Source organism: Astatotilapia calliptera, chromosome 1 (assembly GCF_964374335.1).
Source record: "Astatotilapia calliptera chromosome 1, fAstCal68.1, whole genome shotgun sequence".
NCBI lineage: Eukaryota > Metazoa > Chordata > Actinopteri > Cichliformes > Cichlidae > Astatotilapia > Astatotilapia calliptera.
Genome location: NC_137422.1, coordinates 10669838 through 10695097, shown reverse-complemented (window position 1 = coordinate 10695097; position 25260 = coordinate 10669838). Strand labels below are relative to the sequence as shown.

The window sequence follows — 25260 nt, the reverse complement described above, 5'->3', positions numbered from 1 at the left end:
ACCATCTGCTCCAGTGTGACATGCACTCTTCCTCATGTCCTGCAGACAATGCTGAGAGGAAGGTAAACAATTGAGTTTGAGTGCACTATACTGAACAAATAATATGACACTGCCCACTTGGCTAAATTACTATAATAAACTGTATAAAAAAGTTTTCAGAGCAGCAAATATTTCACAAAGTCTATCTGTTGTATAAAAGGAGAAAATAGGGCTGTACAGACTTCATGGTCTTTTGCTTCCCACAGTTAAATGAACATAATCAGGCAATATTAAACACCAAGTGAAAGCAAATGAAGTGACCCCTTAATCAGCTCTTGACCCCCTGGCTGCATGTGCCAACCACAGCTCTTCCCTACACTGTGTAGCTTGAAGTTTCCTGGACTAGTCAGGACAAGTAACACTGCATATTAAGACAGATATGCAATAAAAATCAAGAACAAGAAGGTGAAGACCTTTTTCCCTTTAGGCAGATCATCAGCTGTTGTTTGGAAATACATGTCAACCAAAAATACATATGCAAAGAGTGCTCTATAGTTGGGTCTGCACTACACCTTGATCAGTATATTGGCCGGCCAGTATTATTGGCCATTGTTAAGCCAATAAATGAAAATTTCAAAATGTAGCTTATGTTTTTTTCCTGCATTATCAAGTTATGTTAGTAAGGACTCTATACATAAGAAATGCTAGGGAAATCTGTTCATTTCCTGTGCCTGAAGGACAAGAGGTATTGACTCATGTATTGGAATTTTACACCAAATATTGTTATTGGTACCTGTTCTGTCCTAAATCCTGTTCTAGTCTAGATAGCAAAGAAACAACTAACTCATTCAGCTGCCTGAAAACACACCTCTAAATGCAGTATAATTAATGACGGCAAGAAAAACAATGCAGTGGTTGTTAACATGAACTGTCCATGATCAACTCAGCAATCACATTCCATGTGGCCAAAAAAACACAAGTGAGTAACAAAAACTCCAGCAGAAGGGTGAACATAGTGGAAACACAATTATTCTTCCAAAGTAGTGATATCAGGGGAATGTAGAGGGATCTCACAGCTCACAAGATATTTTAATTATTAATAATACAGCACAGAGTAAAAGGGAAAACAGTACTTTATTCATTTAATTTGTGTTAAGTTTTGGTACAGGTTTTTTATTTATATTTGTTGATTTTTCTTCAGAGGCGCTGAATTTAGGCAGATATGGAAGACCAGTTTCATTTTGATGCAGACTTTAGTAGAATAGCATGAATGTTGCACATAGATGTGGAAGGAGTGTAATGTAATTGTCATCTCAATAATGATCAAAATAATTATGGGAATCATTTTGGCCACAATCATCCATGCCAAGGTGAAAATATAACCCAGAGAGTGAAAAGAAAAAAAGGTCTCAATTGGATACCCCCAATATATCCAATAATATGATAAAAGGGGATTTATCGTTCTGTTCTGCCTATTAGACTTAACACAAATTGCTGATCATGTTTCGATTTTCTTAATTAAGCTTGAAGGCTAATTAATTCATTTTTAATTTAAGCTGCAGAGTACTCACAGCTGTACCCTGTATTTGATGCGGTGGCGTGATGTGGCAGTATTTTTCGGTGCTCTTTGGGTTTTTCTGTTGCCATGGGTGAGTTAATAGATTGCAAATTTTGATTGACAAAGTGCTAATTAGGCTGTCACTTCACAAGAGCTTATTCATCGAATGATTGTTATTTATAGCTGTTAAACTAGCGCAGCTTTTCCCGTCTTCTTTAAAAGGCACTGTTGGAACGTCTAGCACCCAGTTAAGCTCATACCTTGGCCTTTTTTTCTTTGATAAAATGTCGCTCTGACTCCACTTATCAGTAATATAGAACTATGGCTTCTCTGACAAGCTTAAAAAGCCGAAGGCTGAACAGACCTGAGAATCTCTCTTTTCCCCCTTTGACATGGTTGATTGAAATGTGGTGTTGCAGTGACAAAGAAGTAGAGTCATCACATAATGACTGCGAGCATTTTCTGCTATGGCGGCTCTGACAGATTGAGGTCTCTGCCTGCCCGTGGGTAACAGCTGCAGTTGGTGGGAGAGATCCAAACGGCTAATGATTTACCTCCCTCACTCTTTACCACACACACACACACATATAAGTATGCACTTTAGAAAGGGTAGTAGCACTGCGTGCATAGAGTAGTGGGTTTTCACATTACTATAGCGCCAACTACTTAAGAGCCTCTTGTGCATTTGTCTCATTTGCTCATCACATTAGGGATTTCACTGGTTATTTGTTCAGGTTTCTTTGTGGCTGTCTGCAGTAATAAAATGACCTGATGATTTCATCAACTGTTTTTTTATTTTTATTTTTTTTTATTTATTTATTTATTTTTGGATCAAGGTCTTTTTATTGAACAAAGAATTGCTTCCAACAACAATTACGGCAATATTAACAAACAGTCGTGCCCCACCCACCCATCCAGAACAGTGTAACTAAAACCCAGCCAGAGGGAAGAAGAGATAAAAGAAAAGAAAATTACAGATACAAAGTAAATAATAAAATAAATGAACAACAAAAATAAAAAACCCATCAACTCTGTTTTTAACTTTAAAATTGCCCTGGACATCTATCAATATATGTATTAGCTAGGGGTGCAACGATACACAAAATTCACGGTTCGGTTCGGTACTTTGGTGTCACGGTTCGAAATTTTTTCGATACAAAAAAAAATGTTCATGCCTTTTTAATTTGTCATTTATTAAAATTATAAATATATATATTTTAACTCAAAAGTACAGTTTTTAAATTTAATGTTGCTGAAACAAAAGTAATTAAAAAAATAAATATATCTCAGGGCTCTCAAAATTTCAAAATCCCTGGTAGCCCTTCGGGCAGGGACTCTTCAGTTTTTGGTAGCCCAAAATAAATGTAAGTAGCCCGAATAAAAAAGAGAGCAATTTTTTGATTGATGTTTTGTTTCCTGTTTTGTTTCCTTTACAATATCATACATTAAAGTATAATATTGTAAAGGAAACAAAACATTAATCAAAAAATTGTTGAAAAACAAATTACAACATTGTATAAAAATTACAATCATCAACTCAAATACTTGGTTCTAATTGAGCAGAAATTTCTATGAACTTGTAAGAACTGTGTATAAAAAGCACTGTTTTTGTCCGCTAGAGTGGGATTTTCACGGCACATTCCGCACCACATCTCTGTGCGTTCATCATTTGTTTGAAGCCAGCTCACCTGACATTTCTTTGGAGGTAGAGCAACACCAAAGTAATTGCTTAAAGGAGCTTCTTCGACATCTTTAAGAGTTTTAAACAAATGTCTGTCCTCCTCCAGAAAATCTTATGTTTGCAAACACGCGTTGCAACTTCATATCTTGTGCGCGTTTTTTTTTTTTTTTTTTTTTTTTTTTTTGACAGCGAATGCGGACCACTTATGTGCAGCCCCGGTCCATGAAACCATAAAGCTGCACTTTCTTTTTGTCTTATAGTCTGATTTGTCCTAACTTTTCCGTTTTGTGGTAAGCTTTTCTTTGGCTGTCACATCTTCACCCTGACCTGTCTTATTTGGCTCAGCAGAACTAAAATATATATCCTGCTGCTTTTACACACACACACACACACACAACGGTCAGCGATTCTCTGCGCGATCAACCTCTCATATGTTTAAGCTTGCTGCGGGAGATTTCACTTGTCATATTTGCATAGTAAGCTAACGATTGATAAGTCGATGTCAGGGGAATTGGTGCACAAATTATCATCACTCACCAATCAGTACTGTCGCTCTCTATACACAGTTCGCGCGATTGCAAAGTGAAAGCAAAAAACAAGCGCAAATTCAAACGCGATTTCAATATGTCACATATTGACAGTGGCTCACCGATGCCAATGACATAATTACCCAGCGACATTTCCGAAAGAATGCAAAAGCATTGACATATATTTTTCCTTCCTACAATAGCCCGATGGGCAGGGCAGAGATAGATTTTGGTAGCCCGACCGCTAGCCCCGGGACGTCGGGCTAGCGATTTTGCAAGCCCTGTGTTACAGGCATGGCCCTTTAAGGATGAAGCCTGATGGGAAATGTATTCTGTGTGTGTGTGTGTGTGTGTGTGTGTGTGTGTGTGTGTGTGTGTGTGTGTGTGTGTGTGTGTGTGTGTGTGTGTGTGTGTGTGTGTGTGTGTGTGAAGAGAGAGAGCGGAGAAGGGGAAAAAGTAACGGTTAGCTACAGAAGAGACGAAAATAAAATAAAAGGAATATAATAACTCCCTCGACAGCCAGAGTTGTGTCGGCGATGCTCGCTGTGAGTAAACTGTTTCAGCCCACTGTACGCGGTGTTCGTGCCTTAGAGAAGAAATAAAGTTCGGTGAAGCAGTTTCCTACGCCTCCTTCGATCTTTTTGCTAGCGGAGTTGACCTGTATAGTAAGCTGTTGCCGGCTACGAGTCAGTTACGGAACCTTCAAATAACTGCCAGAGGTTTCCTTACTACGGTTCGGGGCTGCGGATCTGGCGCGGTAACACCTGTATCTGATTGAGGAATCACTCATCTTTGGAAAAGAGTTTATTACAGAGAAATGGCTCTTTCCAAAATAAAAGCTATACTATACGCTTCTTCTGGGCTATATTCTCAACAGCATATTGTAGCGGGTCAGGGCTGTTCGGGGTTCTGGTTGTACAGTTATGTTTTGTTTATGTTGCCATAGTGACGGGTGACACCCTCTCGCTGCGACGGTGTGTCCTTCCGGGGTCAGAGGGCGCCCTGTGTGTTGTTGTTGTTGTTGCTGTGCGGTTGCCACGCTGAGCAGTTAGCTAGCGGCAGTGTTCTTCTGCAGATGTCAATAAACGGCTGTGCTCCCTGGCTAGCTCACGGGAAGCAAGACCAAACGACACCTCCGTCTCCTCGTTGTCTGAGGTCGCCACATTGGTGTCAGAAGTGGGATGATGGTGGCACCCCATGTTCTGACCCGAGTGACTTTTCCCCCGCCGGACTTGACCGGCCGGTGCGCCAAAAGAAGGCACCTAGACATTTGCAGGACTTTGTGTGGGGCAATGGGGTCGTCGGGGACGACTGACCCCTTAAGTAGGGGGCTATGTAGCGGGTCAGGGCTGTTCGGAGTTCTGTTTGTACAGTTCTGTTTTGTTTATGTTGCCATAGTGACGGGTGACGCCCTCTCGCTGCGACGGTGTGTCCTTCCGGGGTCAGAGGGCGCTCTGTGTGTTGTTGTTGTTGTTGCTGTGCGGTTGCCGCGCTGAGCAGTTAGCTAGCTGCAGTGTTCTTCTGCAGATGTCAATAAACGGCTGTGCTCCCTGGCTAGCTCACGGGAAGCAAGACCAAACGACACCTCCGTCTCCTCCTTGTCTGAGCTCGCCACAATATTAAACATATCAGGTCCCCATAAGGAGAATCATGTGCTAACGGCTGTCTAAATGACTCGGGTAAAGTTTGTAGCATGCATGCTTGTTGTTTTTGTCTGCTTCCACTTGTCTTTGCACTAGGATGATGTCGGCGTAAATGTGCAGTCATATTCGTTGTGTTCCCACTAGTGCTGTCAGCGTTAATCTCGTTGAAATGACGTTAACGCCACAACACGGCAAATCTCCGTTAACGAGCTAACTGCGCTAACACACTAGTTCCTACCCATGTAATTGAGCATTGCGTGGCACATCCAACATACTGTTTTACTTTAGTCCATGACCCGCTTACCTTCAGGGTCATACGTCACATGAAAACCAAAATAGTTCCAAATGCCAGATCTGAATGAGGGTGGGGGAGGTTCAATTTGCCATGTTGCAAGGAGAGCTTAACTTCTATCTTGCTAGCTTGCCCTGCGCTCTTCCTTCTGATGATGCTGTCTGTGTTGAACGCTCAGTGGATCAGTGCAGCCTAGTCGGAGTAGTCGAACGCAGATTCACTGAGCGCTCAACACCGACAGCATCGTCAGAAGGAAAGTTGATAAAATAAATTACAAATTTTGTATTGTTCGATACGTATGCGTACCGAACCGAAAGCACTGCATCGAACGGTTCAATATCGATACGAGTAACGTTGCACCCCTAGTATTAGCGTTATCTGCTTGTCACAGAAATTTGTTAAGCTTTTCAGTAAGTATACACACTGTCACGTAATATGTCGTTTTGAACAAAACTATATTATTATTTTTCCTTACTGCCCAAACAGATTGTTTTTCCTCCCCTGAAAAGTGAAATACCATCAGTTCATGCATTTTAATGTTTGTCTCAGTCTTTTTCTTGAATGTTGTGTCACAACGCACACTTCATTGAAAAATCTAAAAACCTTTAAATGTACATTAATGTCCTTCCCAGGGACACCATGTGGCGTGTGTTTACCGGTGCGTTGTCGGTGGAAGAGAAAGGCAGCCAGCTGCTGGCCGACCTGCGGGAGATCGAATCCTGGGTGTACCGGTTGCTGCGTTCACCAGTGCCAGTGGCGGGTCAGAGACGTGTGGATGTGGAAGTGCTGCCCCATGAGCTCAAAAGGCCACTCACCTTTGCCCTACCTGATAGCTCTCGCTTCTCCATGGTCGATTTCCCGCTGCACCTGCCCCTAGAGCTGTTGGGTGTGGATGCCTGTCTTCAGGTCCTCAGCTGTGTCCTGCTGGAGCACAAAGTAAGGACAGGCACAGGTGTTCTTCCTCTTGGTCCAGTCTCTTTATATTCTTTTGTGTTTTGTGCATATATACTAAAAGACAAGAAGAAGGATGTGGATTTTTCTTTTCCGTATTTTTCTTTTCTTTTTTCTTTCTTTTTTTTTTTTTTTCTTTTTAAGCTGCGGTCAAATTACCCTTGGGATTTTATTAAAGATCATGCCGATTTTAGAAGTGAAAGGTACAAGCAAGGCTATATTTAGTCTGATTGTTCAGTGGTTTCCTCTGGAGTGCAGCTGCATGTCTACGAGTTTTGTCTTTTTTGTTTTTTCTTTCCCAATGACATTTCAGGACATTGTTAGAAATGTCCTGAAATGTCCACATTTTCTGCTGTTAGCTCACTGAAGCCGTGTGGACAGAGCACAGTGGGTAAAAAGAAGAGTGTTAATAGTTTATGATAGAGAGGAAAGACTCTGTCATCTTGTATTTTTAACACTAGAGTCATTAGTGTAGATGTAATAGGATTCTTTGTTTAATTGATTTTGATGTAGTGTTACTCTGTGCATACGTTGACACTGATACATGGGCTCATTTGCAACCAAATCAAACCTACGCTTCTCAGATTGAGTCATACTGTTTAAAGACCATTATGTTGGACTTTTTTCTCTACTTTTCTGTCACCCTGTGTCTAGCAGATATGGGGTTCTTAAGGTATTCTATTTTGATATGTATTCTGCCACTCAGAGATTTCTTGCCGCTCTTGCTGAGATTTTATTGCTGTTAAATATCCATATGTATATAACGAAAATGATTTTTTATGGCTTTAAATTATGAACAAAGAATGGAACATGGCTTCAAAATCAGAGTCAAATCATACATCAAAAACCGTCAAGTGGTGGAAACGTATCAGGGTGGTGAGAACCAACTAAATACAAAATTTGTTGCATTGTAACGCTCACTTTATTAATCTTCTGCATGTTGTATGTTTTTGTTTTGTTTTTGTGTTTTTCCCAGGTCATTCTTCAGTCCCGAGATTATAATGCTTTGTCTATGAGCGTCATGGCCTTTGTGGCCATGATTTACCCACTGGAGTACATGTTCCCAGTCATTCCCTTACTGCCAACATGTATGGCCTCTGCTGAACAGGTGAAACTTAGTGTTTGTAACAGATACACGTTAAATAAATAAGTCATTTCTCTGTGTATGTGTACATTAAAAAAAAAAAAAAGGTGTCTTTTCATTTAATAACAGCTTTGCTTAAATGAACATTTTTCTTCCTTTGGCAGCTCCTTCTTGCTCCTACTCCCTACATTATAGGTGTACCAGCCAGCTTCTTCCTCTACAAATCAGACTTCAAAATGCCAGACGATATTTGGCTTGTTGACCTTGACAGCAGCAAGGTCTGTATAACAAGAGCTCCTTCTCATCTTGGATTTTCTATTTTATTATATTGTGGTTCATTTACCTAATGTTTATTGACTTGCACAAAAAATTTGTTTTTAAAAAGCTCAAATACATTGCAAAAATTAAGACTGCTATGTTTGCCTTCAGGTTATAGCACCTACCAATGCAGAGCTTCTACCACCTCTTCCAGAGCCTGAAGCAGGCGAGCTTAAGAAACATCTAAAACAGGTAATGTATGCGATTTGTTTTGATTCCTCTTAAATTGTTATGACTATAAATTTGTCTGATTCTGCTCAACTGTGGCAGCCATATATTTGCCCCAAATACAGTGAGACTAGCATACACATGAGCATTTCACAGAGAAATTTCTGGAACCCGGGTATTTCTCTGGACCGTTAAAGTTTAATCCCATGATTGCTAGTTAATCCCATTGAATGTAAAACTTGTCTTTCAGCAATGTGAAGAGTAGGGGCTTCCTTCTTCATCAAAGTTGTATGTACTGTAGATGAATGTGGGGGCATTTGAAACTGGTTTTGTAGTGCACTAACATAAACAAATTTTTCTTTTTCCCTCTGTTTTCTGTGCATGCTCTAGCTTTTGGAGGTAAAATCAGATGCTAGGTCGCTGCTACCCAAAATAAATACTTAGTATTACTGGTAGCAACTAACTTGGCCTCTAACCTGATTATCTAACATCAGAATCTGGTTCTGATTCATGGAAATACAGCACATGTCACAAAATCCGCTCACGTCTTTAATGTAATTAAATATATTTATTTAAAATAATTAAAAATATTTAAGCTACCAATATGTGTTTACTTAGTGTGCTCATTAGCCAGGAAATGTTTGCTATGGCTAATTCTTAGATGGCATTAGCTGCTGATATTCAGAATACCATGCATCCTTATTTTCTAATTTATGTTATTACATTTTGACTTTACTTTTTTATCTCTCCTAGTTGAACAGCTACACTATTAATATTCCAAAAGATATTTATTTACAAAAGATACTGACTACCTATTATTCACTTTGTAATCATATGTTTAATATGAGGTATGAACAGCAATAGTTGTTTTGTAGGAAATATCAGATCATAATCAGTAAAGTCATTGAAAATGTAACCAAAACTAATCATAATAATGATAATAATCATAATATTTTTGCAAAAATAACCTTTTTTAAAATTTAAATTAATAAATTTGAGTCTGTAGGCAATCTGCAGTCTGTAATCTGATGTTGATATTTCATTTTAAATATGATGGTGTTCATCAGAACTGTTGTGCCACCCTTGCATTCATGAAGCAAACACAGACCACAGCTTTTTCAAAGATCCAGTTAAAGTCTTTGCACATTCATTTAGTTCATTCTACCTTGAATCAGAGCCAGTCTGTTAGCTGTGTGTGGTTAGCATCCCTTTCCCTGTGTGCGGGCGTGTGACCGAGCTGCTTGTGTGTACTTGTAGGAGTGTGCAAGGCTCAGTATAGCTGTTGTATATCCGGAAACAAGTTCACAGTGTTAATATGAGCAGTGGAGAAAATGTCACTGAATATGGTTGGAGTGATTATCTGAAGACTTTGATGCCATAGCAGAGTGCTACTGATGCTACAGTCTCTGAAAATACTTGCACTTGACCGTTGAGTTACTGAGATAAACTGGTTATAACAGCCAATAATTTTTTGTGTACTTTTGCAAGGCTGGTTGTATTATTACAACTTACCTGACTTTTCTTAAGGACTAGAAGTTTATATACTGCTTACATTTTGCTACAGGTGCTTTATTGTGCAAGTATTTTATTTATTTGTGAAAAGATCTGCAGTTTTCTGTGTGTCATTACCACTCCATTGTAACCACTGGTTTGTCCCAGCTGGTCACCATGGATGTCCTTCATGTATCTTGTAGTGGCTGGATTTTGTAGGTGAACTCTATTATTTGGTCATGTTATTGTTTTTCCTCTGTTTTTGTTTTTCTGTTTGTCTTTCACATCAAACATAAAAGCATTTCCATTTTTCATCTTTCTCTGTCTCTCTTGCTCTGACTTTGTCACATGTCACTGTCACTCAGTCTTACTCTCCAGGCTGTTCATCACTTTTTCAAAGCGTGCACAAATGTATATTTTCTTATCTCCTTTCTTCAGTAAAAAGTAGAATTGAAAATGGAAATGATAAAAAAGCAAAGCCTGTCTGATGTTGCACAAAAAAAATCAAGAGGAACCTTTTCCCTCGTGATTTTTAGATCTGTTTAAATTACAAATATTTTTATTTCCTGTCAGCAAAAAAAATCTAATAAATAGGGAACTGCTGTTGAAAGGAGACAAAGAAAAGAAAAGGGCTACGGTGGTGACCCTTCCGTCATGTGCTGTTCCAGTGTCAGTCACAAAGTTGTCATCCCAGGCCTTCATGTGATTCTCCTCGCATCTCTCTTATCCCCTTCCTAGTGTCTGGTTAGGTTGACCGTGATCACCCAAAAGCAGATCTTCTCCTCTGAGAATAAGGTTACTTATTTCTCCTCCTGTGGAATGTGCCATGCCCCCTGCACGGATATCTTCTCTGTCTCACATTATTTTGCTTGTCACTTCTACTTGTTTCCTATTTTCAAGACCAAAAATGCATAACAGCGTCACAGAATGTTGCAAACCAGTGTTTTGATACACTGCTTAGCTCTGGCTTGAGCATGACTGAATGTGCGTGCATCTAATCTTGGCATCAGTGAGTATTCTCGTAATGAAAACACGATCCTGTATGATGAAGCTGATCACTTTGACAAAGTTAACATTCATCCAGACGCAGCAACTAAATGTTCCATTATGCTAAGCTAAACATTGACTCTTGAGTCTGCAGCAGTCCCCTCAAAGCAAACTTACTCCCTCCTCTGCTCCTCCTACTCCAAAGTGACACACCCACTGCAGGCATCAACATATGGAAACCTCATCCTTTAGCTACTTGAAGTAATGTAATGGCGTGGGACTCTGGTAAATAATCTAATATTAGCACAATGCTAAGCAGCAGAATTGCTACCTATAAGAGCCATTGGCTCAACAATCAAATCCCCTTTTATTTCAATTCTGCCTGCCAGTCTGTCCAATTTAAGTAAAGAAATTTATATTCCAACTAAATGTTGATGCCAAATGTGGGTGTGGTCTATCACAATGCAGTGTTTTTGTATTCAGAGCCACTGCTGTGTTTGTAATTAATGTCACCGGTACCTGTTCTAGGCTTTGACCAGCATGAGTTTGAACACCCAACCAATTCTCAACCTGGAGAAGTTTCAGGAAGGTCAGGAGATGCCCCTGCTCCCACCTGGACGAGATAAAGCTTCGCCGTCATCCACCGAATTCAACCCTCTAATTTATGGCAATGATGTCGATTCTGTGGATGTAGCTACCAGGCAAGAATTGAACTGTCAGGGTTTATCAGCATCTGTCTGAGCTTCCGTTAACACGGAAGTCACACTGATCTTAATAAATAAAATTAAATAAAAAAAATTAATTAAAACTTCTTTGTCTTGCAGGGTGGCCATGGTACGGTTTTTCAACTCTCCAAATGTTCTTCAGGGGTTCCAGATGCACACTCGCACTCTGCGCCTCTTCCCGCGGCCAGTGGTTGCTTTTCAGTCGACGTCTTTTCTTGCATCTCGGCCAAGACGCTCTACCTTTGCAGACAAGCTTTCTCACACCCAGGCCGTAGAGTTCTATGGAGAGTGGGCTCTCAATCCCACAAACCTTGCCTTTCAGAGAATCCATAACAGTAAGACTCATTAAAGATCATAATAGGTTGTCTTTTATGTGAGTATGCATTACAGAATTTGTGTTGAACTCGTTTGAATATCTCTCTTTAGATGTGTTTGACCCCTCCTTAATTGGAGACAAGCCCAAGTGGTATGCACATCAGCTGCAGCCAGTGGTCTACAGAGTATATGATGGAAGCTCCCAACTGGTTGAGGCTATGGCTGGCCCGCTGGAGGATGAAGGCAATGAGTCTGACCCCACAGACAGGTAGGATTAAACCAAGGTCTTTCTGTTTAATCCAGTTCAGTCTACTATCTGGGTTTTTGTTTAATTCTGCCATATACTAGCATATTTTCACTTTGATTGCTGTCGGTTGTGATAAATTCAATATGTTGCAGCGGCAGTGACAGTGAGGCTTACGACGACTCCAGCTCATCCTATTCCTCACTTGGAGACCTAGTGAGTGAGATGATTCAAGGTGACATCCAGGGAGACACACCAAGTATGTGGTTATTTTGCCCAATGATCCACTTTGACCACATTCATAGCATTTCCTCTGTTGTAAAATTTAACTTTATTGTCTCAGGCTTGGACCCGCCTACCCATGCAGCACTGGGAGATGCTAGTGAGGTTGAGTTTCAAGACTACCATGACTTCAGGGAAGGGCATGGCCCTGAAGGCCCACCCAGTGGGGACGGACCTGCTGAGCCTTCTGATGGACAGCCTCTTCGCTCAAGCTCTAGCACAACTGCAAGCTCAAGCCCCAGCACAATCATCCAGGGGGTCAACCATGTATGTGATCTTTCTAATTCATTTCAAGATTAAATAGACTTGTGTAGATTGGTCCTCTTTAACCTTCTCTTCTTTTCTTTATTTTTTGATGAACTAAATCTCCTTTTGTTTATGATAAGTGTGTACAAACTGTCTTTATCTGTTGAGTGTGCATCTTTTTCAGCATGATAGTTGTGCACATTGAGGAACATTTACAAAATTCCCTTCTTATGTGTTTTCATGTGTTTTTTAGGAGCAAGGGGAAGTACCTGAAATTGAGGCATCAGCAAGCGCTGCTTTACAGAACCCCGTGCCGGGATTGGCCAATCAGCCGTTCCTCAGACCTGCAGCTGATGCTGGTCTGGTGGAGCAAGCCAACAAAAAGCAAGAGTATGACAACCCATACTTTGAGCCTCAGTATGGCTTCCCCTCAGAGGATGACCCTGATGCAGAAGAGCAAGTGGAATCATACACCCCTCGATTCAACCAGAACCTCAATGGCAACAAGTGTGTTAAGCTTGTTCATCGCTTGAATGAATGCATTATCTTCATTCAAATGGGCTCTCTGACCATGCAATGATCTCTTTCCAAACCTAGCATGTCAGAATACTCTCTTCATTCATGGTCTTGAATCTTTGGTGGTGTTATGTTATACAGTGTGAATGCTGGAGGGTTACCAGTGGTGTATGTATATTTTCCCGTGTCGACGATGCACTGTAATGTCTTTTCACCATTTTATTTCCGTAGGGCACAGCGTCCTTTACGCCCCAGTAGCCTTAGGCTCCCAGGAGAGTCCGATGGGGAGGGAGACTCACGTAACAGTTCACCAAACTCCACCATTTCCAACAACAGCAACGATGGATTTGGAGGACTCATGTCCTTCGCCAGTAAGAACATTTAAATATTATTGTATTGTCGGCTAACCTGAGGCAATATAATGTGATTGATCTGAATATGGAGAAAAAGCAACTGTATGCTAAGATGAAGAACATGTTGCCAGCAGTGCCAGAAAGACCAGATAAGGTTGATGAGATGAGTTAAATTAGGAGATTTTGTTTCTATATGAAATCTGTTATTATGTGACATACTTTATTTACATATTTGCTTTTGGTTTTACTTTTTAAGTTCAAGTTTCCTCGTTTTACCAAAGGCTTGTTTTGAGAGTAAACATGTTTTACCAAACTTAATGATAAGAGTCAGCGATGTTAAACAGAGTTTTTGCAATATAGTCTCAAAATTAAATCATTACATTTCAAGGACATTTTTGATGTTTATGTCAATAAACGGGAAAAAACCTTCTATTAGCAGCAGCATTATAGTGCAATAATAGTGACAGCATTATATACAGCAGAAGTCAAATGTAAGCACAAAAGTAGCGTTTGCACCATTTTCCCTGGACCGAAAAATAAAACCGCTTGTCCATCACAACCAACACACTGCTTGTGTTGTTGTTGTGCTCAGTAGGGAATGTAAACATATGGTGTCGCTATAGTATTGATATTGAGATATGGCATTTATATATGTCATAAAAAGTTATACCAACATTTTGAAGAAGGCAGGGTATGTCACAGCCTTTGGTGATGAAATGCTATGGAGGCTTAAAAACAGCAAAGACAGTATATTTAATGTGTGTACTGTATATGCATATGATATGGGTCTGCATAAACACAGATATAAACATTAGGGGTGCAACGATACTCGTACAGTGCTTTCGGTTCGGTACGCATATGTATCGAACAATTCAAAATTTTTAATTTATTTTATCAACTTTCCTTCTGATGATGCTGTCTGTGTTGAGCACTCAGTGGATCTGCGCTCAACAGTGCAGCCTAGGCGGAGTAGTCGAACGCAGATTCACTGAGCGCAGGGCAAGCTAGCGAGACAGAAGTTAAGCTCTCCTTGCAACATGGCAAATTGAACCTCCCCCACCCTCATTTAGATCTGGCGTTTGGAACTATTTTGGTTTTCATGTGACGTATGACCCTGAAGGTAAGCGCGTCGTGGACTAAAGTAAAACAGTATGTTGGATGTGCCATGCAATGCTCAATTACATTGGTGGGAACTAGTGTGCTAGCGCAGTTAGCTCGTTAACGTGTTGGCCGTCCAGCCCTATGCACGGGGCGATCCGCGGTAGCTCGTTAACGGAGATTTGCCGTGTTGTGGCTTTAATGTCATTTCAACGAGATTAACGCTGACAGCACTAGTGGGAACACAACGAATATGACTGCACATTTACTCCGACATCATCCTAGTGCAAGTGGAAGTAGACAAAAACAACAAGCACGCATGCTACAAACTTTACCCGAGTCATTTAGACAGCCGTTATATCAGGTCCCCATAAGGAGGATCATGTGCTGTTTAATATGCTGCCGAGAGTATAGCCCAGAAGAAGCGTATAGTATAGCTTTTATTTTGGAAAGAGCCATTCCTCTGTAATAAACTCTTTTCCAAAGATGAGTGATTTCTCAATCAGATTTATTTATTTTTATTACTTTGTTGTTTCAGCAACATTAAATTTAAAAACTGTACTTTTGAGTTAAAATATATATTTATAATTTTAATAAATGACAAATTAAAAAGGCATGAACATTTTTTTTGTATCGAAAAAATATCGAACCGTGACACCAAAGTATCGAACCGAACCGTGAATTTTGTGTATCGTTGCACCCCTAATAAACATGTTGGAGGAGGAATTCAAACACAAAGCAGTATTTGATTTTTCTCATCACTCCTTTTACAGGCAATCTCTACAAGAACCACGGCACAAGTTTCAGCTTGTCCAATCTTGCCCTTCCTAATAAGGCAGCAAGGGAGAAATCAACACCGTTCCCCAGTCTAAAGGGTAGGTGGCTTATGTGAACACTTAGTTGTTCAGTATACTTATCTGTTCAGCGTGGTTTCAGCGGTGATTAAAAAAAATTGTAATATATTTTGTGGGGATATGAAAAGACCTAAAAATAGGAATCGTGGGGGGAAAAAAATGATTTTGATACATTTTTTGTTCATCACTGGCTTCATTTACTCAATTATACAATTTTGGATGCTTTAAATTACATGCTATTCTAATTCAATTTAAGTTTTTTATTTTTTTTATTTTTTTATTTTTATTTTTTATGTTATTGACTGATTAATTTACTTTCCTTCTCTGCCTTTCTTTTCTTTTTCTAATTCGTTTTGGGGTAAAAAGAATATTTTAATTTTGATATTGAGGAGGAAGTGGAGCAAGCAGGTTTGTAGAATTTGCTTTTTTTTTGTAGCCTGACTTTCCTCCTTTTGGATTGGCAAACATATATGGCACTATTTAAAGGAGAATATTGAGGATGTATGAAATAAATAAATTTCTCTCGAGTCAGAAAATCCACTCAGAAAAAGAGTTCACATTATTTTCATGGTCTTGTGCAGGTTGTTTTTGCAGAGATGAGCAAATTGAAATTCTATAATGAATTCTGTTTAGGCTGGATTTTCACTTTAGCTGAGAGAAAAACAAAATAATATAAAAAAAACCCAAAAAAGGTAAAGCATGATAAACTAACTCAATAGCTCCACACCATGTGGAATAGCTGCCATAGAAAATGTTCTGTTCCTTTGATTTTGATGTGTTTTGTCTTTGTCCAGATTCCCCTGAAAGCCCGGGTATGTTATGTCTGGTGTGATAGTTTGTAACCTCTTGAATAGGCATTTCTTTAACCTTGAAGTGACCTCTGCTTATCTTTATACCTCTTTTTCTTAGACTAAGACACACTTATAACACCACAGATCTAAACCCCTACCTTCCCCTTTGTTTCTTTGCCATCCCTCTTTGTGTGCCTGTTGGGAGTCTTCTTGATGCACTGTGACGCACACATTTACAGTCAAAAGATTTTTGACTATAATCTGTAATTGGTGTGGCATCTGCTCATCATTACCGCTAGAGGAAAAATGTCAAGTCCTTATATATATATAATGGAGTAACATTTAAGTCTTTGAATGATCTGTTTATCTCCCACTGGCCGCTTGTCTCTTAAACTTTTGTGTTGTTTGCTTGTTTGGTGGCGTTTTCTTTTTGATTTAATGAACTATTTAACAAATATGATTTTAGATTTGAGTATTTTACTGCTTTCTATTTTGGTTTGTTTTTAATTCTTGAAACAAGATAATCACTTAGTGATAAATTCCTTCATGCACATGTTCAAAAAGAAGGGACTCAGTCCATTGCACTAGATTTACACTGTCTATGTTGAACTGTTCAGCATTATTCATGTGGTTCAGGCTACTGATGTGTGCACAACAAAGTATGAGCTATACTCTGCTCTTACTTGGGTTGTAAATGTTGAACATCTTGCTGGCATTGTTCATTTTATCCAACATTTTCAGGGTCAACACCATCATCAGTACATACTGTGTATTTCTCTTTTCTGTCTACCCTTTTTTTTTTTTTTCCTTCAATATTTTTTTTTCTATTGTTTGACGCCATGTTGAGTGTGCATGTGTGTTGTAGTATGGGTTGATGTTCAGACTGGTTGTGTCTGGGCCGGTGTCCCTCTCTCTGTCCACCTTTTCGCGGCACTAATTCTGGGTTTTGTGTGCAGTATTTGGGCTAAATTCTCTAATGGAGATAATTACAGAGGCCGGCCCGGGGAGCGGAGAAGGTGGGTTCTGCCCTTTTATCGCGTGAGCTGCATGCTTCTCCAAGCCAGTCAATTACATCTCCCAGCATTCCTCGTGTCTCTCTCCATTTCAGTCACTGTGTTTGTCATTAAAGGTCCAGTGTTGTCTTATCGCACTGCCATTCATAGTGACTGTTCTTTCTCAGACTAACTGTTCATGCCACAGTATGTTTAACCTCATCTATTTCACTAGCAATATCACAAAATGTTAAAACAAATGAGGATATTTTCAGCAATCGCAGGGAAATGAGAGCAATATGTTATAAAACTATTAAGCCCAGAGAAGCAAATGAAACACAAGACGGATAAAAGGATGTAAGAAATACATCACATGTGTAGGTTGTTTTACACCTCAGCTGCAGCACGCTTCCTGAATAGAGCTACTGGAACTTTGACCATAGCTCTGGGAACACCAGTAGTATTATACAAGAGCACATTACAGGACTTGAGACTGTTGCATGCAAATGTCCATAGTCACATTAGTCTCCTACCTCATATTTGGGTCAGTTTTAGGGGCCACGTTCTCAAATAGCTCTGCTTTGAAAGCAGCGGCCTGGAGGAAACATTGTTTTTGCCATGCTGGTGGCCTGGGACAATTTCTTAATTTTTTAAAATTGATCTGGTGGTTTCTGTTACTACATTGGGCCAAGGTATAGTCGGCCCGGATGGAACTCCATCATCTGTTGGCATGCTGGCTGTGGGCAGGTAAAGTGGAATTTATTGTCCAGCAGGGTTAGCATGTTTGCAGTCTGCTGGCTCTCAAAGGATGGCCCGTCTGCCTACAGAGATCTCATCAGAGGGAGGCCACTTTTGCCTCCCTCTGATGAGTGCAGGCAAAGTGCAGAGCATATGGTACAAATGGTCTGTGGCCACTCTGTCAGACAGACCAACAACAGAACAAATCAAAGTACAGTACTGACAAAAAGGACAGCATGTGTTAGCTGGCATACTAAACTGTACAAAGAAACTACCTTACTGCATAGCTAAATGGTGGGATGTCCCAGCCTATGGTGAAGACTCATGTTCAGGGTGAGGTGAAGCAAAAAGGCAGTTAGTGCCTGGTGATGGAGAAGTTGGCTAAGCACACCTGCCTATGGATGGATGAGCTGGCTACCCTATAAAACATATCGAAACAAGAAGAGGTGTTTGAATAATGACTGTGCAGTAGAGCTATATGCAGGCTGTACTTTGCAGTCACCAGCCAATCAGAATATGTGTAATGAGAAAAGCTTCCCAGGAATAGACAGGGAGGTGCATCGCAGGGGGAGACATTGAAACTAATGCTAGGAATGAGAACCCACTGATTCCTTTGATAATGGTGGGGCAACCAACTCTGTCACCTGATCCACAAATAATATCTTAACTATAAATCATATCTTAAAATTATGCCTGTTATATTTTTACAGATTTATTTCATTTGTATCATGATGAATCAGTGTTTCTGATTTATTGACAGAATTTGTTATTCCACCTGGCTCAGTCAGTGCAAAAATCTGACCAATCATTGTACCCTGACCTGCTTTTACAGTTGTATATTATTTCCAGGCTTCAGACTGGTATGCAGATTGATCTCACTTCCAGTTTATTTTTCAACTCAGGTCTTCCGAGCATTTTACCCCTGTTTTCTAGCTTCTTTAAGAAGCCACAAACAAAAAATTATGAAAGTTGAGTCTCCGGATAGAGAAGCTGAGTTTCCAACAAGCTTCTTTTCATTTGGCCTCAGACTTATCTGTTCATATTCATAGTGGACAGAGTCCATACAGTCTCCACCCTCTTCCTGCTGCAACATTCATCATACTTGAAAATTCCCCGTGTTTCAAGTGCTGCTTCAGTTGCCATCCCTTCCACAATAAATCATAAGGAAAACCGAAAGAACAGCTATGAGTTATTGGTTTTCAGACTAAAGCATGCTGAAAAATTCTTCTTGTGCAGTCGCAGCATTGATCTCCAATAAAACTTCGACAACAGAAATAAACAATAGATCTCCACTGCCATATAAAAGTGGAAGTAAACAAGCTTGTGATGAAAGGAAAAAGAAAGATTTCCATCCCCTTCTTTTTGGGGGATGCTCCTCACCCAGCCCAGTCTTAAAAACTGCTGAAGCTTGATGCGCTCCCGCGTGTTATGTTTGTATGTGTGGTTATAATGGACAGCATCCTTTCATATTGTTGGTTATTGCTGCTACAGCATGACTGGCCATTTTAGTTGCAGATGAGTCAAAGCAGAGTTTCTGTGTCGGAACCAGCATGCTCTGTCAGCAAATGAAAGGAACCTTTGACCAATTTTAGAACTGGGCCACCAGACTGAACACAATGTCAGGCTTCCTCCACTTATGCCTATTTCTTGTTATTTCTATGTTACATTTATAGTGAAAAAGCTCCATTTAATGCTTTTTTTTTTTTTTTTTTTTTGGTCAGTGTTGTGTTTGAATAATTTTTACTGGAAAATTTTTACTGGAATTGTTAACTGACATAACCGAACAGGTGTGCCGCACATTAGTATTTAGCATGAACGCCGCCACATACAGGGTGAGTCGTAGAAGGAGCGGGTTCTATTAGGAAAGGCTCTTTGAAATGTGTAGTTTGAGTCAACACGGTGTAGCTGGAATAGAAAAACAATAATAAAATATCAGATCAGTGGAAGTTATTTTGTCTGAAATGGCTGAATGTGTAACAGCGTTTAGGTTTCTTACACACAGTTAGGTAAAGGTTTAAAATGGATGGAAATTGCAATACTTGGACTTGAATCATTTTTTGATCATTTTATACTACAATGATGAAATGATTTCCACAGTCCTAACATCTACTGCATTGTGGTATCCATCCACTCACGTCTTTATTTTCCTTCATGCATGTTATCACTGATGTAGTTTTGCTACACACTGTCCTCCCACTGACCTCAAATCACTATTCTGCTAATGTGTGATGCCACCACCAAGAGCACCATTAGGACTCCTGTGTGTGTTTGTGTGTAGAGAGCAAGAGAAGAAGAGTGTCTGCACCATGTCCCTGTTTGATTTGTCCTTCACTTCTCCTGTTGTAATAATAGACTCTAGCAACGCCAGTAATTTGTGTGTTCAGCAGTAGATAACCTTCAGTGTTTGTCCTCTTCACAAAGTGATGTAAACTGCTTTCTTTCCTATCTGATGTTGAATCTTATAAAAATCTGATTTGAAAGCCCCCCCCGGATTACAATTCCTGGTTAGCAAGTGCCTCTGTGTGAGTCTAATCCAGTGCTCCTCTGTGTAGCGAGCTAGTAGTTTGTAGTTTATGTGTGTTATTATTTTGTGATGTATTAGAAACATAATTATCGTGGTTGTTCTTCCAGGCGCACGCGCACCTCGAGCACTTGTTGACCAGAAGTCTTCAGTGATCAAACACAGTCCGACTGTGAAAAGAGAATCGCCCTCTCCTCAGGGCCGGGTAAACAACACAAGGTAGTAAACGATTTTAGATTAAAAGTATTTCTTAATTCTTTTGTATTTGTTAAGCTAAAGGCTTTAGATTGGATGCATTTTAATTGTTGTGTAATTGCTGTTTAGTGTGACTGAACCTGTGTTATGTCCATTCAGTGAGAACCAGCAGTTCCTTAAGGAAGTAGTGCAGAGTGTTCTGGATGGTCAGGGAGTGGGCTGGCTCAATATGAAAAAGGTGCGCCGCCTGTTGGAGAACGAGCAGCTTCGTGTGTTTGTGCTGAGTAAGCTGAACAGAGCCGTCCAGTCGGAGGAAGACGCCAGGCAGGAGATCATTCGGGATGTGGTGAGATCTTTGTTCTTATTCATTATTCCATGACAGCGCTTGCCTGTACCAGGAGTATTTTTAACCTGGGCTATATTTTCTCATTTTGTTTAGTCTAAATGATTAATCTGGACAAAAACATTTGGAATTGGTCCAGTATTGAGCCAGAACAATATAGAAGGAAGTTCTGAAACAGTATTCTAAGGCTCTGCTGTGTTTGATATCAACCTGCCAGGCTTTTGCATATACAGATGCAACAAAATAAAGCTAACCACAGTTCCACCACTCTGCAGCATGTTAAAGCACTTATCTGTTAAAAGTGCTTGGCTGTAGGTTTTCTTCTCCTTTTTCACTAGCGGTCGTTATTTTGTTTGAAACATAATCACTGCAAAAAGTGACAAAAGAACAGCTTTTCAATAAGAGTCCTAGCCCCCCATAATGTATACATACATTAATGTATAACATTATGGTATCCTTTCTGCCCTCTCCACCCATCCCTGGTTGGTACTCTTTGAGTTTGAGTGATGGTCCCACCGTTGGCTTCCTGCAGCTGCTTCCATCACACAAGATTTTCGAGAGCAACTTATCCTGCATGTTTTTATGGTGTATAAACACTTAGAAGAACAGTGAACTTCGAGGATTTTTTTAATTTTCAGAATATAACTATTGGAATAATAATTCCATGAGATTATATATTATATATGAAGTGTTTCAATCTGGGACTTGTTCAAAGTATTGTTTGCCTTTAATAACTGAGACTTGTTTAAGGTTTTGAAATGATAGTCTTTGACGATGGAAGCTTGTAGTGTTATTTGTATTTTTCTATTCAGTTTTTCAGTAGAAACCATGTTACTGTGTTTTGTTTCCAGGAGGTGAACAGGAAGGTGTACAAAGGCATGTTGGACATCTTGAAGTGCACCGTTTCCAGTCTGGAGCACTCCTACACTAATGCAGGCCTCGGGGGAATGGCCAGTGTATTCAGCCTGCTGGAAATAGCACGTACACATTATCAAACCAAAGGTATGCCTCATGCTTTTAACACGGAGGAGTGGAAATGAGTGAGTTAGAGGATTTATTTATTTACTTTTACTTTTCTCAGCTTGTTTAAGATTCTTTGTGCTGAGGAGTGTAACGGCAGCGAGCCTGTGCTACTAACACTTGTCCGTCTTTGCACTGTTTATATTAAGCTTTGTGTTGCATGTTAGACTTCGAAGCACTAAAAGTGTGATTTTTCTTACTTTTAATTGATTCCCAGTTTAACCCACCGCCTCTTTTGTTTTTGTGTATTTTTGATGACCTCTGTTTTTGGCCCCTTAATTTCCGTAACTCGGTAGACCCAGAAAAGCGCAAGCGAAGCCCCACAGACAGTGCTGGCAGCCCAGGGAGTAAAGAGAGTCCTTCTGGTCGTATGGAGACTGCCAGACCTCAGGGCCTTCTGAATATTCCCCACCTGCAGCTGCCACACCACACAACGGGCAAAGGAGCCCGCCATTTTGATACCCGGAGTCTGAATGAGGAGAACTTTATTGCCTCGATTGGTGTGTACACCACTCCAGCCCGGTTGCATGTGCACTGTAAAAATCCCCTCCCCCTACAAGCTCATCACCCTTAATACCAGTCTCCCTCCCCTCCTCCAGCCGTCTCAAAGAAAGATCCCCTCACTTGTTCCAGACTCAGATTCTTGCAGGGTAATAATATTCCACACATTTTGACTAAAAATAATCGCAAGAGTGGGCAGCCAAACTAAAAAACCAAAACAACAATAATAACAATAATGTTCTGCTTAGATGATTTTCGAAATTCAAATTCAGAATGAGGCCTTGGTTGCAGACATGATGAAAGCCTTGCAAAGTGTCTGGAATATATCCCTGTCTTTCAGCCTGGACTGCGTGTGCTTGTCTCCCTTCCCTTAAACATCTGTGCCCCTGTTTGCCTCCTTCCCAGAGTTCTGTCGTTAGCCTCTCGGCACCTTGAATGCATGTCATTGTTTTGGTCTTCCAATACGTAAATCTGCAGTAGTGGATGAGGGAAACCAGAGGTATGCGCATCAGTAGTCGAGACTACCCTCACTGCAGGTTTTCTGCAAGGCGTGCTGTAGAAAATAGCAGCTCCCTTTGCTCTCAGCATGGTGGGTGGAAGAATCACTCCCCAGTAAACAGTCCCAGTAAGAATGCAAATGTCACCTAAGAAGCTTTTCTATTGGTCCAGATGGAAGTAAGTGGAAAAATCTTTAATAATCTCTTCAGGATTTCAATTTCCAAAAGTTATTCTGGGTCTGTATACAGGGGACTTTCTCAGCTAAACCACCCTGACGCCTCTCCTACCCATACCCCCTTCTTTTCTTGTTAGAAGCTGCACCTTCAATTCTACAGAAAGCTGTGAGACTTGCATCCTGGCTTCTGCAACTGCTCCATTTCACATGCTGGCTAATCGGCCTCTCAACCTCATCCCATGCTCTTTTCCAAATCATCCATCTCTCTCCCTCTCTCGCTCTCTTTCTATCTCCTGATCTCTCTCTCTTGCTGTCTTACTTGTGCTCTGGAGAGCCAGACAAATGCAATAAATGCAAATCAGTGGCCTGTAATTAGAGCAAAAGCTCATTCTGACGTCACTGTGTGGCTCTCCAGGACTTTGTGCCAGGAACTACGGGTGTGTTGTAATGTTCCCTTAGTAGCTGTTACACATGATGGATTCAATGTAAAAAAAAAAAAAAGTTCTTTTTCTATTTTTTAAAATGTTCCAGATTAAAGCAGAGCTACATGCAAACATTACAAAATACCTTCCGTCAATATTGACAGATTCTCAATGCTTACTTTGTTTTGCTTTTGATTTTGATGCTCATCCACCATACATGCCTTTTCAACCAGCTCTCTGACTCTCTCTCTGTCTTTCTCTCCTTGCTTGCAATGCATCTTGGGTAGAATTGTGGAGCAAGCACCAGGATAAGCAAAAAGCTATGGAAAAACAACAGAGTAAGAGACTTTTCACACACCCAAAAAAACCCAACAAAAAAGGATTAGGGTGTTCAGCTGCTGACCTTTTTTTCCTGCTGCCTTCTGTCTACCTTTTCAAACTTACCAGGATCTTTTATACATGAATAAATAAAAAAGAAATGAAGGAGAATAACCCAAGAAATATAGTTACACAGGTCTTGATTTTACTCTTACAAATAAAATGTGTATCAGGCTGTTTTTTCTATAAAATAATTAAGGCTAAAGCATTTTACACAAATACAATACTTTTAGGGAAAAGAAAGCATTTTATTTTCAAAAATGCCATGCTGTGTTTAATAGAGACTGTCCACAAAATCTTGTGGAACTTAATTGACATTTTTTTTTAAAAAAAAGGGGGAATTTCAATATGTCATTTTGTTTTACCAGTGTGTTTCTTTTTCCTTGCAAACATGCATTATGATGAACAGAGATGAATACCTGCTGCCCTGTCCTCCTCTTTTAACTGTATTCTTTCCAGTTTCAAGTGGCTTGCTGTAAACTGTGTGTTTGCAGCCAATATTTCACAGGTACACTTAAAAGCCTTATGAAATGTTAGAAAAGTTAAACGTCACAAAATCACGGGGGGGGGGGAATGAAAAAGGAACAAGGAAGGGTCAGGATGTACTCGTCACCATCTGCACCTGCGGAGGTGATGGAACAAATTGCAAATCACACTTGAAACAGAAAATGTCTCCTTTACCGTCCATCAGTTTGTCTGCATGCCTAACTGCCTGTGTCTGTTTTTGGTGTAACTTGGGCCACATTTGCAGCATTGACTGAGACTTAATGTCACACGCTCTGGCAGTTTTGTTTTCATTTGTAACTTTTTCCCAATTTTACTGCACTCTGCTTGCCCCTTCTGTCTTTTCTCTGTCTGGTCTTGAACAACTTAAGCTGTTTTTTTGTTTTTTTTTTTTCATTATAACACCAGTATTTTATATGGAAAGATAAAAATAAAATAATTAGAACTTTTTTTTTTTTTTTAAAGATGCAGGAATTATTAATTTTTCTTCTTACAGTATTTTTCAGCTAGAATGAGGTTAAGGCACCAAGTCTTTGATACCAAACTTTGATAAGCTAGTGTTATACTGTATGCTTTGCTGTGCACAAGTGCAATGCAATGTTTAAATTGAGGCTTTGGCACTTCAGATGGATGTAGCGTCAGTGTCGCTGTGCTGTGCTGGTTTTGAGTGAGGCGGCTCTGAATAAGGTAAGAAGGCAGCGTAGTTGTCTTCATGAAAATGTGCTTATAATCATGCCTATTTTGCAGGGTCAGAAGGAGCAAAGCAGCAGCGCCCCCAGGTGACAGATGCAGAGGAGAAGAAGTCCCAAATCAGTGCTGATAGTGGCCTGAGTGTAACATCTGGATCTCAGGTTTGTATATGCAGCACTG

General features: G+C 40.1%; 1 protein-coding gene across 31 annotated transcripts in view; it reads left to right on the top strand.

Annotated features, from left to right (window-relative positions):
- The window catches only part of madd (MAP-kinase activating death domain), a 53302-nt gene that overhangs the window by 11547 nt on the left and 16495 nt on the right, over positions 1-25260 (top strand). For 9 of the 31 annotated variants that reach the window (XM_026161772.2, XM_080301953.1, XM_026161760.2 and 6 more), the window contains exons 4-24: positions 6313-6616; positions 7608-7739; positions 7880-7993; positions 8145-8225; positions 10431-10487; positions 11208-11380; positions 11504-11739; positions 11831-11987; positions 12119-12222; positions 12307-12512; positions 12745-12998; positions 13239-13378; positions 15232-15333; positions 15679-15720; positions 17060-17119; positions 20465-20573; positions 20709-20895; positions 21744-21894; positions 22209-22412; positions 23796-23846; positions 25138-25241. In XM_026161772.2, coding sequence (XP_026017557.2) covers positions 6313-6616; positions 7608-7739; positions 7880-7993; positions 8145-8225; positions 10431-10487; positions 11208-11380; positions 11504-11739; positions 11831-11987; positions 12119-12222; positions 12307-12512; positions 12745-12998; positions 13239-13378; positions 15232-15333; positions 15679-15720; positions 17060-17119; positions 20465-20573; positions 20709-20895; positions 21744-21894; positions 22209-22412; positions 23796-23846; positions 25138-25241 — 2968 coding nt within the window. Of the gene's footprint in view, positions 1-6312; positions 6617-7607; positions 7740-7879; positions 7994-8144; positions 8226-10430; positions 10488-11207; positions 11381-11503; positions 11740-11830; positions 11988-12118; positions 12223-12306; positions 12513-12744; positions 12999-13238; positions 13379-15231; positions 15334-15678; positions 15721-16106; positions 16125-17059; positions 17120-20464; positions 20574-20708; positions 20896-21743; positions 21895-22208; positions 22413-23795; positions 23847-25137; positions 25242-25260 lie in introns of all 31 variants that reach the window. The other 22 variants (XM_026161907.2, XM_026161916.2, XM_080302078.1 and 19 more) reach the window with 13 other exon arrangements.